Source organism: Sceloporus occidentalis, unplaced genomic scaffold (assembly GCF_023333645.1).
Source record: "Sceloporus occidentalis isolate IW3139 unplaced genomic scaffold, rSceOcc1.0.p SCAF_4, whole genome shotgun sequence".
Classification (NCBI taxonomy): Eukaryota; Metazoa; Chordata; class Lepidosauria; order Squamata; family Phrynosomatidae; genus Sceloporus; species Sceloporus occidentalis.
This window is the reverse complement of record NW_028316984.1, coordinates 129,762,497-129,788,254: the sequence shown is the minus strand read 5'-3', so window position 1 is coordinate 129,788,254 and position 25,758 is coordinate 129,762,497. Positions and strand designations below refer to the sequence as shown.

At 40.1% G+C, this 25,758-nt stretch overlaps 1 protein-coding gene across 1 annotated transcript; it reads right to left on the bottom strand.

Moving 5' to 3' along the window:
- Positions 1-447: 447 nt before the first annotated feature.
- LOC149314604 (apoptosis inhibitor 5) lies at positions 448-25,485 on the bottom strand. Its single transcript, XM_089521468.1, has 14 exons — positions 25,258-25,485; positions 22,876-23,037; positions 17,727-17,820; positions 16,672-16,737; positions 15,789-15,940; positions 14,210-14,416; positions 11,386-11,490; positions 10,889-10,978; positions 8,599-8,780; positions 7,793-7,886; positions 6,086-6,142; positions 5,565-5,641; positions 3,950-4,086; positions 448-2,353 (listed from the first exon to the last, which is right to left on the bottom strand). The coding sequence occupies exons 1-14, from the start codon at positions 25,324-25,326 to the stop codon at positions 2,274-2,276; spliced, it is 1,572 nt and encodes a 523-aa protein (XP_089377594.1). The 5' UTR covers positions 25,327-25,485; the 3' UTR covers positions 448-2,273.
- Between the last annotated feature and the right edge of the window lie 273 nt (positions 25,486-25,758).

Genomic DNA, 25,758 nt, shown 5'->3' with positions numbered 1-25,758 from the left:
GAGTGGGAAATGTAGTTTTCAGTGGCACAAGGGACTGCCTGTGATCTTGCAAATGCTATGCCTGATTGGGAGTGGGAAATGTTCTTGTAGAATTGGGGGGGGGGGGGTGTTTGGCCAGAAAGAGAAGTACATTTCAGCCTTCTGTCTAGGAATAATGCCAAAATGTCCTCCATTTTGAGCATGCCTAAGAAACATGCATTTATATTAACATTTTTAAAAAATTATCAATTTTTTCATGTGTCCTCCATTTTTTAAAAAACGTGTCCTACATTTGAAAATGTGGCCCTACATTTGTCCCGGTTTGGAGGTCCTGCCTTATGGCAACCCTACTTCCAAACCACTGACGTGTTCTAAAATTCAGACAGTGTGTATTTTGTAGATGTTCAGAATGCGTTTAACAAAGATGCTGTTTAAAACCAACAGACAAAGCAATCACAAGTCCCTAACAAAATTACAAAATGGATTTATTGCAAAGGAATAAGGGAATTTACAAATAAAATGAAGTGGTCTGAGGGTGTCCCCAAAATAATTCACTGCATCTCTAACACAAAGGGATATCTAACTATTTCTACGGACCATCTGCACATTATTTGTGGGTAGAAATATCTGGAGTCAACTTGTAATTCAAGGGACCTTTCCCCAGCAGCAGCTACTCATGCACAGTGATTAAACTCCTTTAAAAACGAAGCCTTCACATTCTTAGGAAATCCCCCCTCAAACTGCCACAACAGCCAAAACAAACAACATACTGAATTAACAGAAAACATCATGTAACCATTTATGGTAAACTATTGAATTCTGCTTTAAACTGGGCATTTTCTAGGGTGGTAGCTTAATGAGAAATTTAATCAGAATCGTGTCTTTCTGAAAACCATTTTTTCTTAAAATAAGTAAAAACAAATATGAACTAATTCTTTCTTTAATTTGCTCATAAACTCCTTTTACCAGAAAAGCTTTTGGTAAATGATTAAGGAAACATCTTTGACCAGTTTGTCAATTAGTTGTTACATATCAAGGGTTTACCTGAAATGCCTTCTGTACAAAGATTTCGTTTGCAGAATGGCCACCAACATGCTAGAGAAAATCTATGGACAAGGGAAGTACCAAATATCAATTCTTTAAGTAAAGCTTAAGGATGGGAATTTAAGCATTTCCACCCTATCTTGTATTACTGACTATATTCTATAATGCTCATCCTTTTTAAAAAGGCAACAAGACATAAATGGTTTAACTGCTAAACAAGGGGGAAAATGACACATGGCCTTTTAAATAAATTTTCTGGGATGCCTGTTTGAAGAATCTAATCGTAATGTACGAATTTTAGGTGATTTGAAGTCCCCCCCCCCCCCAAGTATAGCTGAATACATGTCATTTTAAGTGTCTACTGTCTTGTTTAATATTTTTGAGCACTGCCATTGAAAATAAAAAATGATGCTGCTAAACTGGTTCAAAACAGTAAGTAACAAGAAAAGACTGGATCATTGTTATCTCCTATGTCATATCCAAAGAACCGCCATAGTATTACAGACTTGCTCTTATTAGGGATGTATGTGTTATAGTTTTGGTATTTTGTGTGTGTGTGTGTGTGTGTGTATGCGCATGCACACAAACATTTAAAGAACACCAAAAAAGCCATTTGAAAAACATCATATTACAATATATGGAGAAGAGAAAGATGAGGTTTACTTTGATATTCACCTCACAATAAATGGACTAGCTTATGGAAACAGCACAGATTCTTCTATATCCATGTTCACACTTTGAAAAGAGAGGAATTCTAAGTTAATGCTACCACTGGCAGCCAATTTTTTTTGCTCATTATCCCTCTTCCCCACCTATTGTAAAAGTGATTTTGTCTGGAGAATAGCTGCTATTAATTTCAACTTCAATTATTTTTCTTTTCATTATCGAGAATCTTAATATTATTATACATTAAGGAATCCACTTTTTACTAACCATATTTATAGATGAATGTAACATTGTTACTGAAAGAGCGTCAGCTGGAACACCCATGCTTTTCCTGAATAAATCCTGAAGATGCTTTAAAAAAAGGTCAAAATGCCAGCAGTTAAACATCCAAAAATACAGGTGTAGCTTCACTGTGGGTGACATTGTAGTCCATTAGAAAAGTAGATCATACATACAAAGGTATAAGAACATTTATCAGTCTTTAGCAGAAGGCAGTCCTTTTGAACAATGCCACCTTCTAAGCAATCCTTCAAACTTTTAAAAGATGTTTCAGCCTTAATGGATTTGGGAAAGTGCGTCTGGTTTCAGTAGATTCTTCCACGGCTGCGATTACCACGTCCACCCCATCCTCTCCCTCTTCCACCACGGAAACCACCTCTTTGCTCTGAAGACAAAGAGAAATCAGAGTTTTATTTCCAATGCAGATCATGCATCATTTAAAGTGAAGTACAGCAACAAGCACCACTAATTTTTGTTTGAAACAAGTATCACATACATGGGAGATATAATTGTGTGGAATAAGTCCAGTAAGAATCAGACCAGCTTCCAGTACAGTTATTTTAATCTTTGTTCAGCTGCTTTTTAACTTCTACACTATGAATTTTTTAACTGTGTTTGTTTTAACTGCAGGAAGCCACCTAGAGTCCCAAGCTAGGAAAAAGATGGGATATAACAATACTGCAACTAATAACAGTAATAGTAATAGTACTGTAGAAGTAATAATAATAATAGCAGCACAAAGTCTTGTTCAACCAGAAAACTGCATTAAGGAATTTGTACTAAATTCTGTCTTTCAAAAGGCCTTTTTGAAACATGTATAGTTCTGCAACATTTAGTATGCTCATTTAAGTTATTTCTATTATCAACTCATACTAGATAAATTAAATATATTATTTAATTTAGTGTTTATAATTGACAATATAATCACTGTGTATATCTATGTGTATGTATACTATACTCCTTCTCTATTCAGATTACCTCTATATATTTCAAAAAGTCATAACCAGCAACTCAAAACACTGGGAAATGTCTGATGTACCATTCATTGCTTCTGCATACCTAATCCAGTCCTTGGAACCTGGCCCATATGTTTCCTAAAGTAAATCTGATAACATTAATTACACATGAAAGACATATTTGTGTACAAGTGATAATTTTTGCAACCATGACAAAATATTTGGTACTTCTCTAAAAGAAAAAGCTCTATAATGTTCAGTAACTTTTCTCTGTTAAAAAGATAACCTGCCAAAATCTTTGAATTCAAATGTTTACATAACTTCTTTTGTGAGTCTCTAAGATTTCTCAAGTCAGTTAACACAGGATAAGAATCACACTGGTATAGTTCATGCTATTGTGAGGGAGGGGGACTGGAGAGAATCCAATGAAATCCGCAAGAGAAAAAGGAGACCTTACTCTGGAAAAATATTTTTCATTACTCAGTAAGGCCAATTTTATTAGCTATAAGACCGTCTTTCTCTTATGTTAACTGCATACTAAAACCTCCTCATAAATCCTAACTAGAAAATATAGTAGACAGAATATTATCATAAGTAAGTTTATTCCAGGAAGAACTAAGCAAAATTCAGAAATATCTGTCAATGCATCCAAGCATTCCATTACTGATCATACTTATCTTTCTTTAGCCAATGTGAATAAAATCTGAATTAAGAATTGCACTCGACAAATCTAACTGTAAATGCAAATGTGACTGAATAAGGTAAATAGTAATGCTAAATACAAAACCAAATGCTAATGTGACTGAAGAAAGACGTCCAATACTAGATGTTATTTGACATTTAACGTCAAGTCACAGTGTAGCCAAACTTTGAAAACAGTAAATAATATCACAAACAGGGATACAAGTGAAAAAATATGCAAGGCACAGAGTCTGACAGCTCATCTTACAGAACAAGAGTAAATAATTTTTAATATTTAAGATTCTCTTCCTGTCCTGAGCATAATAACATCTAATAATACGCACCATAAGAAAAGTTGCCCAAATTGCTACTGTACTTTCCACTGGGTGGATTATAAATCTGCCTGGAATCCCTTTTTGGTCCTGCTGGAGCCTTCTTTGCTGTCAAGTCTGAAGTTGTGTCTTCACTGGCTCTTTTTTGCCTTCAAAGAAAACAACAACAAAAAAGAACTGAAGAATTGCAAGACAAATAAAGTCAAAACATTAATAAATGAACCTTCACATGCGGTATTGTGGTAGGATCAAGGAGGTTATATGAAGAAAGCCATTTTAGAGATGTGCAAAATTAATAAAAGGTTACATCCAATGACTGTACAAGTTACAAGTAAAAGCAACTTATGTAATTAATCTTTTGCTCTCCCCCACCCTTTTACCCTGCTGAAAGCTCTCTAGTGGGTTGGTATCTCCCTCTTTATTTTATTTACCAGCAACTGCATTATAATTTATTAAAACCATTTCAAGCATCGATTGAAAGGCAATGAATAAAAGTAGTACAGCACACAAGTAAAAGGCCTTTGTTTCTGAAACAGTTCCAAAAAGACTGTTGGAATGAAAAGATCTTCACCTACTAACAAAAGGACAGGAAGGAGGAAGCTAGGCCCACCTACTTAGCTTGGAAGTTTCAGAGCATGGGAGCAGCCACAGAGAAGGCACTGTCTCATGTTCCCACTAAAAATACCTGTGAGAATAGTAAGACTGAGAGAGGTTTGTTGTTGTTGTGTGCCTTCAAGTTGTTTCTGATTTATGATGACCCCAAGGCAAACTTATCATGGGGTTTTCTTGGCAAGAATTATTTAGTGGAGGTTTGCCATGAGGCTGAGAGCATGTGAATTGCCCAAGATCACCCTGCTGGGTTTCATTGCCATGTGGAGAATTGAACCCTGGTCTCCAGAGTCATAGTACAACACTCAAACCGCTACGTCAAGCTGGCTCTTGCTGCCTCTGAAAATGTCAGAAATTAGAGAGGTTCATATGGGAAGATAAAGTCCTTCAGCTAGCCTAGACCTAGTCCATATAGGACGGTCTTAACTAGTATTCTGAACTATACTCAGAAACAGACTGGCAGCCAGTGGAGTTGTTGTAAAAGAGATGTGCTCCATGTAATATGAAAAATGAGAGCTATCAAAATAGGTTTGATGGAGTTTGCACCAGTGGAGAGATCCTTTGGTTCTTTCGTCTTCCATTTTCTAGTGAAAGCCCCTTGAAGGTTACAGAGCTTTTGGAGAAAGTTAATTAGTGGCTTCTGCTGGAAAGTAAAATCAAACTCTTCTTTGTGTACATGAAACACTATAAATAACAACCAGGACTGTTATCTCTGGATTAAAGACTAAGGTCCTAGAATTCCAAACAATTCAGAGCCAGATAAGCTACTACGATAAATGAGGCAGATATTATTTATTTTGCTGAAGTGCATTAGCAAATATCAAATATTGTATTCTGCCTCTTGTTCTGCTGAACTATCATATTTACACTGCTGAGATCTGAACACCAGCATCCAAGGACAGTGATAAATCCATTTAATCCTAAATTTCAGCAATAAATAAATAAATGTTCCTTTTTGCCTGCCTTGACAACAGAAGTCTAACATGACATTAAACAAGACAAGTCCTTTATTGCTTACCCAACTTCTGATTTCTGAACAGGTTTCCAAGAGAGTGTAACTGTACTTTTGTAAGAAGGGGGGATATGGAAGAGATCCTAGATGTAAAATGAGAGGATAATTTTTTTTTTCTGAATTGAATATACATCACTAAGATTTTAAACTTCTGAAAAATACACTTTTAGATTTTCATATTTCCTGGAATCAAATTTCTTGGAACCATGAAACATGATTTCCTGGAAATAACTTGTTTAAAAAGAAGCAAGCTTGAATTCAGTTCCTTTCAAACCTCTCTCTTTTATCCTACCATCTATAGTCTGCTGAACACTCATGAAAATTTGAACTAATTTTTTCTTAAGTTGCTTTTCAAAGCATGTACATTACATTTTCTATATGCCCAATTACAATATGGCAAGGATGGAATCAGAATTCCAGACATGCATGATGCATATTTGCCACTAAGTAATAAAGATTAAATAAATAATAAAACATGGATTAAAACAAATGGCACAGTTCCTACAATCAAAAATAGAAGTACTCACCTTGATTAAAACATTGATGTTATTTGTAATTTTCAGTGCAACCACTTTAATTTTGTTCTGCAAAAAGGAGAACAAAAAAATAATTCTCTAGTGCTATAAGTGAAACTATTTTTGAATGTACATTTGATGTTTTTCTTAGGCCTCCGCTCCAACAACGAATATAACTATTTCTCAAAACATTGTTTTCAAGAACACACAATCCAGTGAATATAGAGAAAGAAAGGGTTGAAGAACATGTCTCGCTACTCTCCTAGTTGTTCTTTTTTTCAAATTTTGGCAGTGATTAAATTGTGTAAATAATGCACTGTTTTTCCAATTTTCAACAAAACAGAATGGATTTTTAGGAACAGCAAATAGTCAGTCCTCTGTATTCATGTATTCTTTATCTGTGGCTTCTATACATGCACGAATTTCAAAAACCAAACATTGATTTTGCCATTTTTTATAAAGGACACTGTTTTACTATGTCATTGTACTGTATTTAATGGACTTTAAGCATCCATGGATTTTGGTATCCACAGGAGTGGGGGTGGGGGTCCTGGAACCAAACTCCAGTGGATTCCAAGGTTCCATTGTATATGCCAGTAATATTCTAAAGGTTCCACTGCCTAAACATCCTGGGATGGATCCAGAGTTGTCTCTCTGAAAACACAAGGATTCCTGCTGTTGCAGGAAAAAACATGGACCTAACAAACCACCTGTGCTTGCGGAAGGGGGCACAGTGGGAATTTTTATCAGTTTCTTCATCTTAATGCTACACCTACATCACCTTGCAAACTGCTCTGGAAGGTCTGCCAAAGCTTCATGAACAGATTTTCATAGGTACACGGAATAGCCAGGGTGAGGGGGAATTACCAGACATCCACCTATGGGACTGTCCAATCTATGCCATCCTGCTCCATTTGACATTGGATTTAATTCACCAGCATGGATCCAATCACACCTTTACACCCATGCAGGCATTTCTGGCTGAAGGGGTTTCAGAGTTTTGCCAATTCTTACTTCTGTGCACCTCCCCATATATACTGTTTTGGAGGATCTCCTCAAACCCCCTCCCCAAAAAAAAACAACACAAATTTTCAGGTATCATAAGAGAACTCCAGACACATGATTTAACCAAGTTATGATCCAAACCACTTTACTAGGTATATACCCGAGGTGATTACATTGCAACGGTAAGTCACTTGGTTTATACATCATGGCTTACTGATATTTGCTTGAGGGGAAAAAAATCAACTATATTGAAACTTGGACTTGTGGGTTAAACCTGTCCCCTGCCCATAGGCACAGGAGAAGGACTTCCAGTTTCCCTCAGTCATAGCTTATCATGAGCCCTGAGAAAGAATCAGTGTGACACTTAATTGCATCCCCTCAACTCTGCCAGGAAATTCAACAGTCTTAATCTCCAGTTTCTCTAATCCTTGTCTTGTCATGTTATATGGGTTAGTGATATACTGGTTTATAACAACATGTTAGTTTCAGAACAAGCCAGCTTCCAATCATGGTTGCTGAATTATGCTAAGTTAGTCAAAGCTCATAGAGACCAAAAAATCTAGAGATAAATGGTGTTTTTACTTGGCAGAACTGTTGTGTATATGCATAAAACTAAGTGTTGTACCAACTGTTCTTGCATTTGTATTTTTTGTTAAGGTGTGACTAATCTTTATGACATATCAAACATAGATGAGATAGTAAAAGGCTGCATACCTCTTCTGTCTTTAATGCTTCTCCTGTCTTGCCTTGCAGTGCCAAACGAAGCTGACGGATGTAAACCTGCAATCCTCTAGCAAAATACTGTAGCCTAACAAAACAGAATAGTTGAAGGGTACGTTATGCAACAGCAGACACTGAAACCAAGGTAAAATGTCTTTAGGTACAATAAAAAGGGTATCTGCGGCCAACATTAAACAACCAATCTATGGCCCACTAACCAGAAAAAATGTCTGATCAAAGTGAACATGCACTAGTAAGGGTATATCCTAAATAACGGTGTCTCTTTAGAAAATTATTATTGAGGCAGATTTATTTATGAATGTACATCTCAATTTCATGAAACACTTTACCATCAGATTAAAAGAAGCAACTGAAATATAACAGTCTAAGCATTACTTCAGGAAAAGATCCCATTTGGTACTTAAACTGGGGTAATTACGCGGTGGTAAGTCGTAGGATTAAAAAAGGCCATGGGCACACTGTAAGACAAAATTGTCACCCTTGCCGTCAGGAGAAGGTGGTGCTGGCTTCAAGCAGCCTATTCTTCCAGTGCCTTTCTTCTAGAGGAATCTCAATGGCAAAATGCTTGAGAAGGCTGTCAGATAATTGCCTGTGCCAATATTTTCAGTCTCGTGTTCTAATGACCGCCCCTCCTCTCAATGAAATTATTTGCCTATTAGCCCCTAGTTTCCATGAGAGAATAGTGAAATTCTACAAATATACTTCTATTATTACCATTCTGGTGAAGTCTGCTCAGGAGCAATTCCTTCATGTATATATATATATTTTAAAATACTAACCTGATTTTAAAGTCTTTCACTTTCTCTGTGTTCAGCTTCGCAGTCAAGAAGTCTGGAAGTTTTCGGCCTAGTTGATGAAAGCTGTACAACAAGCATTCCACATAGCTAAACTGCAACTTGGGTTCTTCATTGCCAGCATTCTCCCCATTCTCTGCTTCCTCTGGAGGGAGTGGCATGTACTCCTGAGAAAAGAAACCCAGCTGGCTCTTACATCTTATTTATTCATGCCTTCCCTCCAATTATGTATTCAGTATATTATTATTATTATTATTATTAGTAGTAGTAGTAGTACAGCACTGTGTAAATTTACAGTGCTTTATAAATAAAGGTTGTTGCTATTATTATTATTATTATTATTATTATTATTATTATTATTACTACTACTACTACTACTACTACTACAACATATGTCCTTAGGTTATGTTCTTGTTTCCATTTAACAGGAATTTGGAATTTAGTTCAATCAGATTTGACTGACAATATCCAGTCCAGAAAAATCACAGTATTCTCTCCCTGAAATTTCTTCAATTGATTAGGAGGCTTTATCTTGTCTCAAGTCCTTTGAATGCAAGTAGCAGCAGGCTTTTTACCTTCTCTTTTCCCTCCTTCAGTCCAGTTTAGTTCCTGATTCTATACATGGTTTCATTTACTGCTTCACTCAGCTCTTCCTCTGCCAAGTCATTCTGCCCCTCTCTCCCCTCATGGGAAATGCCCAATGCAAAAGGGTAAAGATACTCTTAATATGCCCAAAGGCATAATTTTTTGCTTTCTAGCACATGGCTCCATTAACTACTGCCGCCATTTTTCACTAGACTGAAGTACCCATGATCCCTAAACAGTACTGGCTAAGACTTGGAAATTGCTGTCCAACAACTTGACTAAAACACAAGTTACGTACTCAGCCACAGTAAGTAGAGCATGGTACTTTAATATTAAAGTGAAACAAAACTTTTATTGTATCTAAGACAGTGATGGCGAACCTATGGCACGTGTGCCAGAGGTGGCACTCAGAGCCCTCTTTGTGGGCACATGTGCCATCGCCCCAGCATAGAGTTTGCCACAGTTTGTTACTAGAAAGCCAGAGGGACGTGGCACTTTGCAATAAATAAGTGGCTTTTGGGTTGCAGTTTGGGCACTCGGCCTCTAAAAGGTTCACCATCACTGATCTAAGGGGTCAAACAGATCGGCAGCTTGGAGCAGCTTCTGGCCACTCCAGCTCCAGCCGGACTCCAATCGGCACAAGACTGCAGCGAAGGGTCCCGATCTGGGCCACCGCCATGGTCTCCAACTCTGCCATAAAGAAGTGGATTTTCACTGCTCCTTTTTGTGCTGGCTGTTCTGGGTTTGAGTGTGTTTGGCATGCCCCCCCTCACAGCTTCTGGATGCTTTTGGTGCATGTGTCATGTGCATGCCTTACCCCTGAAGCAGCTGGAAGCTGCTTTTTCCTGCCCATCTGGTTTTGGGCCTAAGTTATCATTCAACATTTATCTGCTTTGTTATTCACAGAGCACCAAAGTCAGGATTTTTAACATATATAGGTTTAGTATGAAATGCCGTGGACATCTGCTATATATTCACTAAAGTAGCTATTTTTTACAATGTGACTCTTATATGATACTTCTACTGTACGCTGCATTTCAGCTTTAATGCCATATGAGAGACAGACTGCCAAAATAAAGCTGCTTCGGGTCTCTTTGGAGATATGCTGTTTAAATGATGCATGCACCCTAAGAACCTGGAAGCTGCATCAAAGCTGCACTCCAGTGCTTAGGAATGGAGTGTGGCTTTGGCGCGACCTCTGGACTCTTAGGACCCATGCATCATTTAAATAGTATACCTCCAAAGAGACCTGAAGCAGCTTTATTTTGGCAGTCTGTAACAGGCCTTAGGGAGGCTGGAGAAGAGAAGGTTAAGAGGTGATATGACAGCCCTGTTTAAATATTTGAAGAGTTGTTATACTGAGGATGGAGGAAGCTTGTTTTCTGCTGCTCCAGAGAATAGGACTGAGAGCAATGGACTCAAACTACAAGAAAAGAGATTCCAGCTCAACATTAGGAAGAATTTCCTGAAAGTATGAGCTGGTCGACAGTGGAGCACGCTCTCTCGGAGATTGGTGGTGTCTCCTTCTTTGGAGGTTTTTAAACAGAAGCTGGATAGCCATCTATCAGGTATGCTTTGATTATGAGTTCCTGCATGGCAGGGAGGAGGGGCAGACTTGATGACCCTTGTGGCTCTCATGAAGTCTTGTTACAAACTTTCATTATATCCCTTAAGCTAACTATCTTCTTACCAATAATTTATCAAAAAGCTTCTTTAAATTTGATTCTAGCTTTTCCATGTCACCACAGAACGAACTCATCTCGGCAAGCAGTTTCAGTACCTGAAGGAGGGGGGGAAATGCACAAGTTCATTCTTAGAAAATTCAGACTTAAAACTTTATATCATTACACAGTTTTGAATTAGAGTAGAAGAGAAAACAAAAAGAGAGACTGGCTTGTCAGTGGATGTAACATTTTTGAAGATTCTGATTTTAAAGCAGATTGTGTCTTTTCCCACATGTTGCACCCCTTAAATAGGCTCTAAACTCAAGGCCAGAATTATTAATTTTCTTCTACATAGCTTTAGGGTCAAGAAAAAGGAAGTTTTATCAAAGGCGGTGAGTGTGAAATAATGCAGCTTCGGAATCAGCTTTATCCAAATTGGCAATAAGTTACCCTCTGCCTTTCTTTAGCATAGCCTGAATTGTAGTTAACCAAGGTTATATTCACTACTTTCAGTTTAGCTTACCTCTAACTGGATATCGAGGCCTTCCACTGGGGTGGTCAGAGAACTCAAATTTGGCAGCACGTGCTCACAGAAGTAAGTGACGAATCTTGTAGAGTGAACATTTTTCTGTGGAATATTAAAATATTTGTTATTACTGCAAAACTTTCCAATGCGTCTTTCCAGAATTCCAGTGTTTCATTCAATAGAAGCTAGTATTAGAAATCTGTATGATAACTGGACAAGCTGAAGGTCTTCCTCCTGTTTTGCTGAGCTGGATGAGACCACCTTTTACCTAAAGTCTTGCTGCCACCACCCAATGATTAACTTATTCCAACATTAGCAATGCACTGCGAGGTTGCTGGGGAATCCCACTGGTTCCTTCCATGCCAGCCCAGGGAAGAACTGGCCAAGCTAAGGCACGTGAAAAGAGAAGCAGAATACTTTGAATAAAATCTTTATTCTAAGTACAGGAATTCTATAGCAAAATGATATCACAATATGAAGGACCAACTTGCCCTTCAGGTACAAAGTATACTGGTAAGTTACAGAGTAAAACCATTCCAGCCAAACCAGGAAAATAAGTCAAAACCCTGATGCCACTAACTGGTACACATTCATAATCTTACTCACAGATCAGATGGGATTTGTAGTTTTTGATGTTTCTGGAAAGCTGGGAGGCTAGACTCCATTATCTGACTCCACCAACCTCCTCATGAGAGCCAGAGACAAAAGTCAACAGACAGACAAATGCCCCATGTTGCAACTAGGAGTATTTGAAACCACTCCCTCTGAACCATCTCGAAGGTTCCTGCTTCTTCCCAACTGCCCATCTCATTGAACAGTTCCCATCTCATCACTTGTGATGTAGACCCTCATTAAAATGTAACTATATCTCCTCCCATATTTAAACCTTTGTTATCTGGGGAGACGGCTCTACTGAGATAAACACAACCTTGGTTTTTCATGACTGAAACACCACTAAAGCTTTTAGAAAGCAGCATTCTGAGACAAACAAGAATACTATTTAAATCCAGCCAGAATATTCTTGCAGTCAGACATTCATCCACACTATGGATCACTCCATTTCAGAGGAGTAGGTTATTAATATGCAGGTAGACTAATATTTGGAAGAGAGTTAATACATTATCAAATTATAAAAAGATTTTCCCCCTTACAGACTTGTTTACATCCTGTTTGGACTACTGTAACACACTCTACTTGGGGCTGCCTTTGAAGGGTGTTTGGAAACTTCAACTGGTCCAAAGCGCTGTGGCCAGGATGTTAACGGGGGAAGGTTATAGAGATCATACAATGCCCCTGTTGAAACAGCTCCACTGGCTGCCAGATTGTTTCTGGGCACAATTCAAAGTGTTGGTTATGACCTACAAAGCCCTGTATGTCTCAGGTCCAGGCTATTTGGCAGAATGTATCTCCATATATGAGCTCGTCTGGGCCCTAAGATCTTTAGGAGAGGCCCTTCTCTCCATCCCACCACCATCACAAGCATGGTTGGTGGGGACAAGACAGAGCACCTTTTTCTGTGGCTGCTCCTAGACTGTGGAACTCCTTTGCTAGGGAAATCAGAATGGCCCCTTTTTTTGCTCTCTTGCTGGCAGGCTAAGACTTTCCTGTTCAGACAGGCATTTGAAACAGCAGGTTTTTAAAGAACAGGTTGAATGTTGTATTCTTTTAAATGTAGTTTAAAAACTTTTATCTTTTTAACTATATTTTATTCTTTTATATGCAATTTGTTTTAATATTGTAATAATTTAATTCTGTTTTAATATAACACTTTTCTATGGTTTTTAACTGTATTGTTTTAATCTTGTAAGCTGCTCTGAGTCCCACTTTTGAGAAAGGGGTGGTATATAAATAAATTTAATAATAATAATTAGTGATAAGAACAGAGATCTTCCAAAAGCCAGCATTTATTCTAATAACAGAATAATCCTCTAACAGGCTTGATCACGCCAGTGTATGATATTATATGTTATATTTGTTAGTCTTTATGATGCCACAAGACTTTTTATTGTTTTTGCAGCAATAGAAACTAAAATAGGTACCCTTTGAAAGGCTTAACATTTCTGTTTGTTTAGTTCTGATACAAATTAAATAGAAACCAGAACGACCATATTACTCAACTGTAATTCGAGAAATTTGTGCACAAAACCTGATCCAAAAACCACAGGGTAGACTTACTGACAGGTCAACAGGGGACAGCCGAGCTGAGGTGGAAAAAGGAAGGTGAACTTTCACCCCTCACCCCTCCCCTTCAGCCCGGCTGTCCTCCATGGACACCGATGGGTTGAGGAGAAGGAAGAAGGGTGGAACCCTCAAACCTCCCCTTCAGCCTGGCTGCCCTTGATGAGGACAGCTGGGCTGAGGAGAAGGAAGAAGGGTGAAATTTCATCCCTCAAATCTCTCCTTCAGCCTAGCTGTCTTCAATGGGGACAGCTGGGCTGAGCAGAAGGAAGAAGGATGGAATTTTGCCCCTCAAACCTCCAGCCTGGCTGTACTCCATGGAGACAGCTGAGCTGAGGAAGAGGAAAAAGGGCCTGCATGTACCCCTTAATCTTTTGCAGTTCATATGTCTTCTAAGTTTTACCCTTGACCTATGCACGGGGTCATGGCAGAGTGCATAATTTTGACCCCAAATCCTGACCTCGACTTATATATGAGGTAGACTTATATACAGTATTCATATAGTAGTGCTACTAGACAGCATACAACATGTAAAAAGTCTGTACTGATGGAGGAAGGGAATAATTAAGGTTTCACTATTTACATGGAGGTTACTATTGGTTCAGTCTAGTTTATAATTTGGTTTTTACACATAAATACTTACTGAGAAAAGTGGCACTGCTTGACGAGTACATTGCAAAAGTCTATCCACACAATCAGGGTCAGATGGATTAAAGGTCTGTTCAAGGTCAGCTTGTTCAGCAACTAGTTCTACTAGCTGCTGCCGTCCACTCACTGTCTGCAGGCTTTTTAAGCCAGATAGTATTTTCATGAATAAAACAAACTCTTCACCTGTTACATCTTCAAGAACCTTAAGGAAAAAGTAAAGAAGAAGAGAAAACTGAAATGCAAATAGGCAGAAGAATCTATATATTCTTTCCCCTTATTTATGACAATTGAACCCTCCTCCCCTTTTTTACAGTATGTTTCAGTGTATAAACTGCTTACAAAGGCTATTTACACTCAACATTTCTATACACTGAGGTTTAGGCTTAGGTTAATTTCTGCCACAACCAGGCAGTAGGCTTCATGTCTGTGCAGAGAGCTAAATCCTGGTTACATATTACTAAATCTAGTACTTTGTTATATCAGACTGAGACTGATTGCCTATAAATTATTAATTTTATTTAATATCCCACCTTTCTGCTAAGAAAGGCACAAAGGGTAGTTTTATTGAACATAATGCTATTAAGTCATGCTAAAAAGTATAATTTAGAAAATAGGCACAGGATGGATAACCAAAACTCTTACTGTAGCAGCATGACAATTTTCAAGCTACATTACACAATGCACTCGTATATACAAATGTAACAGTTATTACAATATATTTACTAGGACTAACTAAAATGAATGGAAAAGTTCTTTCTACAGTTGATTGAGAATTACTGGGAAAAATCAATCAGGGCTTGCATTTAGCCATGTGTGACAACAGAGACAAAGGTGGGTAGATTTTATAATATTGCATGACACACACTTTCTGCCATCCCACTTCTACCTCCACCCAACAAATTAGTCCAAGGCTACATGCTCTTGAGCTAAAAAATTGCAAAGGCAACAATAAAATTCACCAGAATTCTTTTCTCAACAAAAGCCAAATTTGAACAAAATCCTTCAACAAAAGAACTTCAGTGAGAGACTTCAACGTTAAGCTACTGAACTTCAATTCATTAAGCAGTTCAATTTTATTATATTTTGCTTAAATTGAGATACGGAGTAGTACCCAGTTAAGTCTTTCTGTTGGTGGAACAAATTCTATCAGCGGAATGAGCACAGGAGGATTGTTTTCTTCTTGCACTGCTCCCTGCATGCCCTCTAAAATCTGCTCTAGAGAGTTGGGGGGACTCTTTGGACCCAGTGGGGTACAGAATAGAAAAAGAGAGGAACTAAGTCTTGGTGCATGAATGTAGGTTCACGCACATACCACTGGATTTTGTCCAAAGTTTCTCATCACATTACATGTATTAATTAGCTTACCACTCACATGAAGTTGTGTCATCTTCCACAACCAATCTTTTGTGAATGGCTGCAGTCAGCAACTAATTGTCACTTTCTCTACTGTACCTCCTTATAGTCTTACTGTTTACACTCCTGTTTAAACTATAAATGCACATCTATAATAAATGTGCCAGACTTTAAGCTGCCACTAGACTCCCTCTATAATTTAACTAAATTAATATGTTTACCTTCTTTGATTCTGTCAGTATGAGCTCTTCTACTTCTTTTGTTAACACCTCTTCAGGCAGTGTTTTGAGTTTTGTCGAGAGGAATTTGATTGCTCTCTCTCGCACGATATCTTCCCCCTGTAGTATCTGACTGAATAAACCACCTAATGTTCCTAAATAAAATAAAACATTGCACATATGATTTCCTTTATAACAGAACACAACACATTATTTTGTTAAATATCTAAGTTACATATGTTAGAATAATTGCTATATGGTAATAATGGCCCGATTTTAATGGGCCTTTTCACCACCGCTGTCACATGCTAGGGGTTGGCCGTCCATACCGGCCTCACCCCTAGCATGTGACGGGGGAGTCAAAATGGCAGCGCCCTGTACATACAGGCGCCGCCATTTTGACACAACGGACGCATAGCATCCGCACATCACGTGGCGTGACGTCACGAGTGCAACATTTGTGCACTCGGGCATTGCAAGCGCAATGCAAAAAGAACCCATTTTTTGCGGGTTCTTTTTCCGCCGCCGGGAAGCCTCGCCATTTGGAGGTTGAGGCTTCCCGCCGGCGGAAATGGAGACAGTGGCAGACCGCCTTTTTTAGGTGGTCTGTATCCCACCAATGACACCTTATTAAAATCTTACACCACATTAGTAGAAAAATCCAGTTGATTCCAACAGATCGGCATTATACTCTTAAATAGCTGTTGTACTATTGAACTGTTATTCTTCATGCATTTAAATATCATTCAGATATTGGTATAGATATACATATTAGTTACTATTCTACTGTAACTCAAAAAAATACTAAATTGTTTATTTCCTTTTCAGACAGTCTAACAGAGTGAATACAGCATTAACGTTATCACTGTAAAAATGACTGTTTTACCTTTAGCATCCATCTTAAATATGCTCAGCAAGGCATTGTTAACCAAGTTGAATTCTGCAGAATCATCTGGGGGGGGGGGGGTGGGGGTGGGAGGGGAGAGAAGAAAACTAAGAATCAAATAAAGCTAAATAAAGCATGGTTTCCATAACCAGGAGAATGGGATATTAGATTATTCTTATCCCATTATTAAAACAAAAATGTGCCAAACATTCCCAAGAAAATAGAAGGCAGTACCCACTGGCAATGGCAATACAAACTAATTCCAGGTGACTGATTTATTTTCCTTTCAATAGGAAAAGCTGGAAAGGTGAATGAAGGACCATCAAAACGGTTGAGGTACTGGAGTAACTCTCACATGAGGAAAGATACAAAGTTCTTTAGTTTAGTAAAAAGGCAAGTATGAAGGAGAGGGACATGACAGAGGTCTGTAAACAATGCATGGTGCAGATAAAATGAATAGCAAGATGTTCTTCTCCCTCTACAATAGTAATAAATGACTAGTTTACATCATTTACAGAGGAACCTTCAGAAATACAACAGAACCACAAAAACATTATATAAGAACTCAACCAGAAGAAAATGTTTGTTCGTTGGCATCTAGTTGCATCTTAAGGTAAAGGCTGTACTTTAAAGCAAGGAAACATAATTGCTGTCCTACATTTAAAAACCCTCAATGTTTACAGGTACAGGGTTCTGTTAACCACAAAATTTCAAAGGTTACTTAAAGATAACTGAGAACAAGACCTGCCACTAATGGTTCTCAAATGTTGTAAATTAGGAATCCCTTACCCTTGTTCCTAAAACTAGAAATACTAGAAACTGGATCATACAATAAATGGGTATCACTGCACGATATACTGATGGCAGAGAAAAAGGTTGAAAAGGGATCAGATAAGAATGAAGGGCAAAAAGTCTTAAAATACAATGGTGTACATACTGGCGAAAGCAACAGAAGAAGATTAAAGTTATGAAGGCACTCAAGCGCAATAAATGTTTATCCTTGCTTTGATTACAACTTGCAAGCTGAGTACAAATGCAAACCTCATGTTTCCTACCTGACTGCAGAAGCTGGGTGAGGATGTCGGCCACTCTGGGAAGGTTGTCACCTGTAGCAAACTGAGGCAATTCCTTGATTGCTTGTCGTCGGATCTATAAATAGAATAAAAACATATATATTCAACAATTAAACAAATGAACTAAAATCTATTTTCATTGTACCAATTTCTCAATAAAAGAATGGAGGACAATCACATCTGCCTTTTTAGCTAAATGCAGTGTCAGAGTTACATGTCCAGGCTACTGATTTAGATGCTTAAGTCTAGCAAAACAATTTCCCTTACCAGTGATGATGAGGAACAAGAACAAGGGCAACATTGCCCTGAGAGAACATGCAAATGACCCTGGAAGATTCAGTGCATGGAATGGTCCCTGCTAATCCTCAGAGATGACATGTGGCAGTGGTAGGGAGCTCCCTACTGAGAGGAACAGAAGATGTGGTTTGTGAGCCTGATTTAATGTCTTAAGGGGTGCCATGATCTTGGGGCAAAAATCCATGTTGTAACAGAGGCTGACAAGATTTGTCAAGCCCACTGATTGTTGCCCCGTCATTTTATTCCACGTGAGAACTAATGACCTTACCAGGAATAGCATTCAGGATATCACAAGTGATTATGGGGCTGAGCAAGAAGCTGAAAATCCTTGATGCACAGATTTTGTCCCTCCTCTTCAGCTGAAGGACACTGCCCAGGAAAGGAGAGAAGAATACTGGAAATAAACAACTGGCTCCAGAAATGGTGTAGCTAGGAACAATCTGTTTTTTGGACCACAGTCTGCGGCTTCATCAAGATGAACTCCTGGCAAGTGATGGGTTGCACCTTACAGAAGTGGCAGGTATGTTTGATTGGGAGGACCTTAAGCAGGAGTTATGTGCAAGAGAGAGTGAGTTTTCTTGAGGACAATTCATCAAGTGCTGGAGAGAATAGCACACACATTGCAGAGAGAACTGGGTGAATAATACACTACGCTACACTTAATCTTAGCCAAAAGGACGAGAAACGAATAATACAAGAACCAAACGTTGGGAGGAAAAAACCCCTGAAATAATCAGTTGTGGGAATAATAATAATAATTTTTTTTTATACTGCTTTCCCAAAAAGATCAAAGCGGTTTACATAGAGTTTAAAACCAATTACAAAAACATCATAAAATAGATAAAACCAAGAGCACTAAATACAATATACAATCTAAAAACAATCATTCAATCAATCAACAGGGTGAGTTAGAGAGTCAATGGGATCAGAGTACACGACTTCATTTTCCAGGGGGGAAGGCTTGACAGAAGAGGAAGGTTTTAAGCCTCTTTTGAAATGTTTCCGGTGTGTGTGTGTGATAAGACGGAGCTCGTTGGGAAGACTATTCCAGATTTGTGGGGCTGCTACTGAGAAGGCCATCTGGGAAGTAATAACATATTTAGAAGGTGGAATTGCCAACAAGTTCTTCCCGGTTGTTCTGAGTGTGCGAGGTGGATTATATGGGGAGATGCGGTCCCTCAAGTAACTCGGGCCCAAGCCATGTAGGGCTTTATAGGTAATAACCAACACCTTGTATTGTGCTCGGAAGCAAATAGGCAGCCAGTGCAGATCTTTCAGAATAGGTGTTATATGGTCAAACCTGGACGCACCAGTGACCAATCTGGCCGCCATATTTTGTACTAACTGAAGCTTCTGGGCTTGGTACAAGGGTAGCCCCATGTAGAGCGCATTACAGAAATCCAAGCGAGAGGTTACCAGAGCATGGACCACTGTTTCAAGGTCCCTTTGGCCCAGGTAGGGTCACAGTTGATAGCAAGCAGTTCTGGCCGTCGCATCTACTTGAGATGTCAATTGCAGGGACGAGTCCAGAAGTACTCCTAAACTGTGAACTTCGTCCTTCAGGGGAAGTGTGACCCCATTCAGGACTGGTGGACAAATTTCCTTCCCCGGGCCTGGGGAACCTATCACCAGTACTTCCGTTTTCTCTGGATTGAAACTGAGTTTGTTTTCCCTCATCCAGCCCATTATCGACTCCAGGCAGGCATTCAGAGGAGAGATGCCATCCTTAGTCACTGCATCAGTCGGGGACACAGAGAAACATATTTGGGTGTCATCAGCATATTGATAACACCGCACTCTATGTCTCTGGATGATCTCTCCCAGCGGTTTCATGTAAATGTTAAACAAAGTAGGGGACAAAATAGCTCTGAGGGACACCAGATGTCAGTTCCCATGGGAATAACCCATGTTCTTAGAAGTCTCTACACTAACGCACTGAACATGGGAAATGAGAAGTTGTACTTACCAAGAAGGTTCATTCTGGGATGGCAGGAAGAGCAATCTATCACAACTGCTGGTCAGGTTGGCACATGGGAATAAACGCAACCATGACGGATTGCTCCTCCAAGTCATCATAAAAATAAAGAGGGTGAACTTGAACTCTTAGCACAGCAAGGATAATAGGATATAAGAGGTATCACTGAAACTTGGTGGGATGAATCTCATGATTCCACTGCAGTAATAGAGGGGTATAACCCATTTCAGAGGAACAGACCAAACAGGAAGGGAGTAGTAGTAGAATTATGTATGAAGGATGTTTATCAATGAAATGGGGGAGCTGGGACAGAACCAGGAATCTTTGAGATGCTTCTAAGAGAGGTTTTAAAAAGCCTCCTTGCAACATGAGGCTTAAGTCTGTTCTTTGTCTGCTTTGGGCTGTCTGCCCAAGATCATGGGGAAGCTGGTAGAGCTGGACAATGGAGTCTAGACTCCCAGCTATTCACAAACACCATGGACTACAATTCCCATCTGAGTTGTAAGAAAGATTAGGAACATGTACTAGTCAGTGGTGTTAGGTTTTGATTTCATTTACTAGCTTGACTGAAATTACTGTATTCTGTAACTTACATTTATGTGCCTGTAGGACAAGTGGTCCTGCATTTAGTGATATCCTTTGCTCTAGAACCCCTTAGTTAGAATAAAGCTTTTATTTGAAGTGTCTTGCCCTTTCTGCACTCCTTTTTTTACATGCCTTAGTTCGGCTAGTTCTTTCTTAAGCTGGAAAGGGAAAGTATCTGTGGAATTTCCCCTAGCAAAATCCTGGTGTGTTGCTATGGAGGGGATTAGGTAATTCATCAGGTGGTGGCAGCTGTTTGAAAAAGGTGGTCTCAAGAGGTCTCGTCCAGCTCCACAGGAGTGGAAAGGTGATCCAGAGGACCTTCAATGGTGACTTTTGTGTTCAAACAGCCACAACAGGGTAGCAGCGTTTGGCTCTGTGCCTACAGAATATCAAAATAAGATCCATGACTTAAATCCTGGAAGCCAGGTTGAGAGCATCTGGGTAAAAATGAAGAGAGAGAAAAGCAACAGAGATGTCATTGTGGATGGTCTGCTACACAACCCCAGTGAGGCTGAGGACTTGAGTGATTCCTTTCTGGAACAGATGACCACACATTCAAAAAAGAGAGATGTAGTAGTAGTGGTAGATTTCAACTATCCTGATATTTGCTGGAAGTCAAACTCTGCCAGGAAAATAATCTAAAGAAACCAGGATGGTTAAAGAACTTTCAACTGAGCTAAGATTTAAAAGGGGTATATACAAAAAAATGGAAAGGGGGGGAATCACGCAAGAAGAATTCAACTAACCAGCACATGTAAGGAGAAGGTCAGAAAAGCTAAAGTGCGTAACACACTCAGACTTGTTAGATAAGTTAAAAAAAACAAACAAAAAAGGGCTTTTTGTTATGTCTGTAGCAAAAGGAAGAACAAGGAAATGGTGGGACCGCTAAGTGGAGAATATGGCAAAATTCTAACAGGGAGCAGAGAAAAGGCAGAGCTATTCAACACCTTCTTTGGCCTGTTACAGACAGCCAAAATAAAGCTGCTTCGAGTCACAGTGGAGGTATGGTGTTTCAATGATGCATGCGTCCTAAGAGTCCAGAAGTCACACCAAAGCCATGCTCCAGCCCTTCAGGACTGGAGTGTGGCTTTGGTGTGGCTTCTGGACTCTTAGGACACATGCATCATTGAAACACCATACCTCCACTGTGACTCGAAGCAGCTTTATTTTGGCTGTCTGTAACAGGAGTTTGTTTCAGTCTTCTCTGAAAAGGAGAACAGTGCTCAACCTGGGGAAAATGGAGGAGATGTCCCTATCTTCAGAGAGGGGAAAGAAGAGGACCCAAACAATTGCTGCCTGGTCAGACCAACATCAATACCAGGAAATATTCTAGAGGAGATAATTAAAGAGATAAACTATTAGCACGCAGAAAAGAATGCCATGATCACTGAAAGTCAACATGGGTTTCTCAAAAACAAGTCGTACCCAAATCATATGTCTTTTTCTGATAAAGCTTGTTAGAAGATGGGAATGCTGTGGATGTAGCATATACTGATTTCAGTAAGGCCTCTGACTAGGTCTCTCTTGATATTATTGCAGAAAAAGCTAGTAAAATGTGGGCTAGACAATGCTATTGTTAGTGGATTTCTAAATGGCTGACAGGCCAATCCCAAAGGGTATTCAACAATGGCTTCTCCTCAATCTGGAGGAAGTGAATATTTGGGTGCTATGGGGTTCTGTCCTGGGCCCAGTGCTATTTAACATCTTTATCAATGACTTGAATGATGAAATAGAAGGCATGCTTATCAAATTTGCAGAGGATACCAAATTAGAAAGGATAGCTAATACCCCCATTGAACAGATTGAGAATTCAAAATGACTTTAACAGATTAGAGAGCTGGGCCTAAACTAACAAAATAAAACGTGTTTCTTGTCATATTGGCAAGGACTGTGTGGAATATGAAGTTGTGAAAAAATTAATAAACACTCTCCAAGTGCTTTCATGGTGCATTTATATCTATCTGTTAACAGAGAGTGTAAAAGAGGGGTTAGAAAAAAAGTCTGGCTTGATGAGAATGAAGAGGCTCCATAAAGAGCGCAATGGTTTAAATGAAAGGTATTCGTTGTAAGAAATGCGAGTGCTACAGGGATATGATAAATGACATAGCTGCTACTCTCAATTTAAGATTTTCTGTTTGAAGAATGTTTATTTTTCACAAAATTCCTTAGCCTGAATCTCTTCTGGAGGGAAAAAAAATAAATGAAAGACAAAGAAGCAAGACACAAGTGTTATTCCCCTGTACAGCAGCTGGCTAGAAAGAAAAAGGTACTTACAGAAACATCTTCATCCTCACAAAGATCCAGCTGGGCATTGATAGCTGAATCTGCCAGCTCAGGGAAATGTTTGAAGAACTTTGGAATAAACTGTGCTGCTAGTCTCTTCTCCTTGGCGCCTCCCTTGACACCATCCAAGATCACTTGGTAAGCATCTTTGTGCTAGAAGAGAAAACAGAAATTCTTCGCTTTATACAGATCCAGGATGCTTGACTCATAAATCATCACTGAAAATTGGGACAGTGGTAAGAATGATTGAAAAAAATAATAATGCCTGGTTGTAAACAACATATCTGTATTCATTAATAGAATACCCACTTATCCAAATGAAAAAAGTCACAAAGAACATGGGTATTTAATACTATCTAAAGCACTGGTTCCCAAACTTTGGTCCTCCAGCTGTTTTGGACTTCAGTTCCCAAAATTCCCAGCCAGCTTGGCCAACAGTCAGGAATTCTGGGAGCTGAAGTTAAAAACATCTGGAAGTCAAAAGTTTGGGAATCACTGCAAAGGCATCAGTTTTGAGAGAAGTCAAAACCAAACATTTCATGAAGAAATGGACAGTACAAGGCATTTCAATGTAACCCAACTTCTCTAATGTGGTAAATGTACTTTGCTTGACAGAAGATTCAGCTGGTTCCAACAGCAGTAATATCCCATTTCAAAAGATGGCATCTGAAAAGCATACAGATTCAGGACTCTACCATCCACACTGGCATTTGTCTGAAACAATTCAAGATACTGGCTTATGGAAAAAAAAAGAGTTTAGCTCTATCTAACATTTTACAACATTTTACAACTTACAACTGTGTCCATGGAGATGTCCAAGCTCCTGCAAAAATATCTTCATCATCCATGTGCCATGTAAATATTTAGAGATACTGGCTTTTTCTTTGAAATCCACCAAACTGTCTCTTTTATAAACCGTTAAAATTATGTTCTGTTTGCTGGGGATCATATTTAATTTAGTAAAGAATTAAATAATCTTAGTAGCTTTCATTTTTGTGGTTTTTTAAAATTAAATTGCTAACTTCACTTTTGCTTTCCGATCTAACCATACATGTCCCAAGGCTTCAGAATAAAGCAGGATTATACATACATACTAAAAGAAAGAAGCCCTTCTTAGTCTGTAGACTACAAAGGAAGCGTCACAGGAAACATTTGTGACAACATATGAGGAATTCTTTTGCAAATTGGAACAACATGCTGTCTTGCGACAAAAACTACGGTAATTTGCTAGCCTTCCAGACACCAGCCTCTCATCCAAAACTAACTACTGCTTTTGCTCCAAGGCTCCACCATGACTACATCCCTGGAGACTAAAATTAATGCAGCCTTCAATACTGGAAGCCACAGGTGCATGGGCCCTCAGGGGTGGCAACAGCTTCCATTAAATGGCACATTCAGGTCTCTTCTGCAATAACAGCAGCCTCAAATAACAAGAGTGTTCCAGGCAGCAGAGATTCTTCTGCAAGGGAAGGAAGTAAAGAAATCCCGGACCTTTGCGTATACTTTTTTCTGTGGCAAGGAAGCACAAAGAAGTATCTGAAGCATGGTCCCATCTACTGAGAGGCAACCCAGCAGTGAGATGGCGTTTGAGGGCACAAGTCTGAGGGCTTCTGCAGATCCTCCGTTGGTGGGATATCCTGACAGTGCCATGCTGCAAGCCTAAGTTCAACTGTGTAAAATGAGCCTGGAGCTGGATTTTGATTCTTGCAGACAGCCCTGCTCCGCATTACAAATGAGCAACTCAGCCAGTGTGCCATCGTCATTTGGGAACAAGGCACAGTGGGCCCTTGGCGTCTGCTGGGGTTTGGTTCCAGGAAGCCCAAGGGATGCCAAAATCCATGGAAGCTCCAGTCCCATTAAAGACAGTGGCACAGTGGAACATAAAATGGCAAAGTGGCGGTTATCTCTTTGGATGCCTGACTCTGTGGATGGAGGTGGCCAACTGTACCTGGAACCACTAAACAGCGCTTATTACTTTGAGCTGGACATCCACTCTGCATCTGCAAAGCGCTAAAGCCAGAACTGTCTAAGCCAGCCGTCCCCAAACTCTGCCCTTCAGGAGAGTTTGGACTTCAGCTCCCAGAGGCCTCAGCCAGGCTGGCCAAGAGTCCGGGATTCTGGGGGCCGGAGTCCAACGCCCTTAAAGAGCGGCGCCTGGGGAGCCCTGGTCTCAGCCACTGCCTCCCCTGTGGCCCCGGGCGGATGTGGGGTCTGGCCAGGGAGGAAGGCAGACACGAGGAGCAGCAGTTCATCGGAGGTGCGCTTCTGGAGGGGACGCCCAGGAAGACAAACAAATCAAGGCTGAACTTCTCTGGGAGCCCAACGAGGAGGAAGCCCCTTCCCTTCCCCCCGGAGGGAGGCCTGGCTCCCCACCTCGGCCGCGGTCTCCTTGGCGTCGGCCAAGATGCCGTAGTTGCGGTAGAGCTCCTCCACGGTCGGCATGATGATGGCGGCTGCAGCGGAGGCCACGGCACGATCCTCCTCCCCCTCCTGAGGCCTCCGCAAGCCCTCGGCGGCCGAGACGACGGCTGCTGCCAGACAACGACGACGCCTCCTTTCCTCCACTTCACCCCCTCCTCCACCGGCGACCGGAAGCGCCTCGTCAGGCCGCGCGCGCACACGGTCTGACGCCACTTCCGGCGCTGCAGAAGGAACGAAAAAGGCCGCGCTTGGCTTCCACAGCGGCCACTGTCGGCGCGGAGGACTCACTGCAGCTGAGTCTCTAGGCGTCTCAGGAAAGGGCATTGTGTAGATCACCACACTACGCTCTTAAATGTACGAGGTGCTCCCCGTTGGCAAGGCTGTCATGTCGCGTCCCGGCCATAAGGGGGCGGTGCTCATCTCCGTTAGAAAGTGTTGCCAATGTCGTGACTT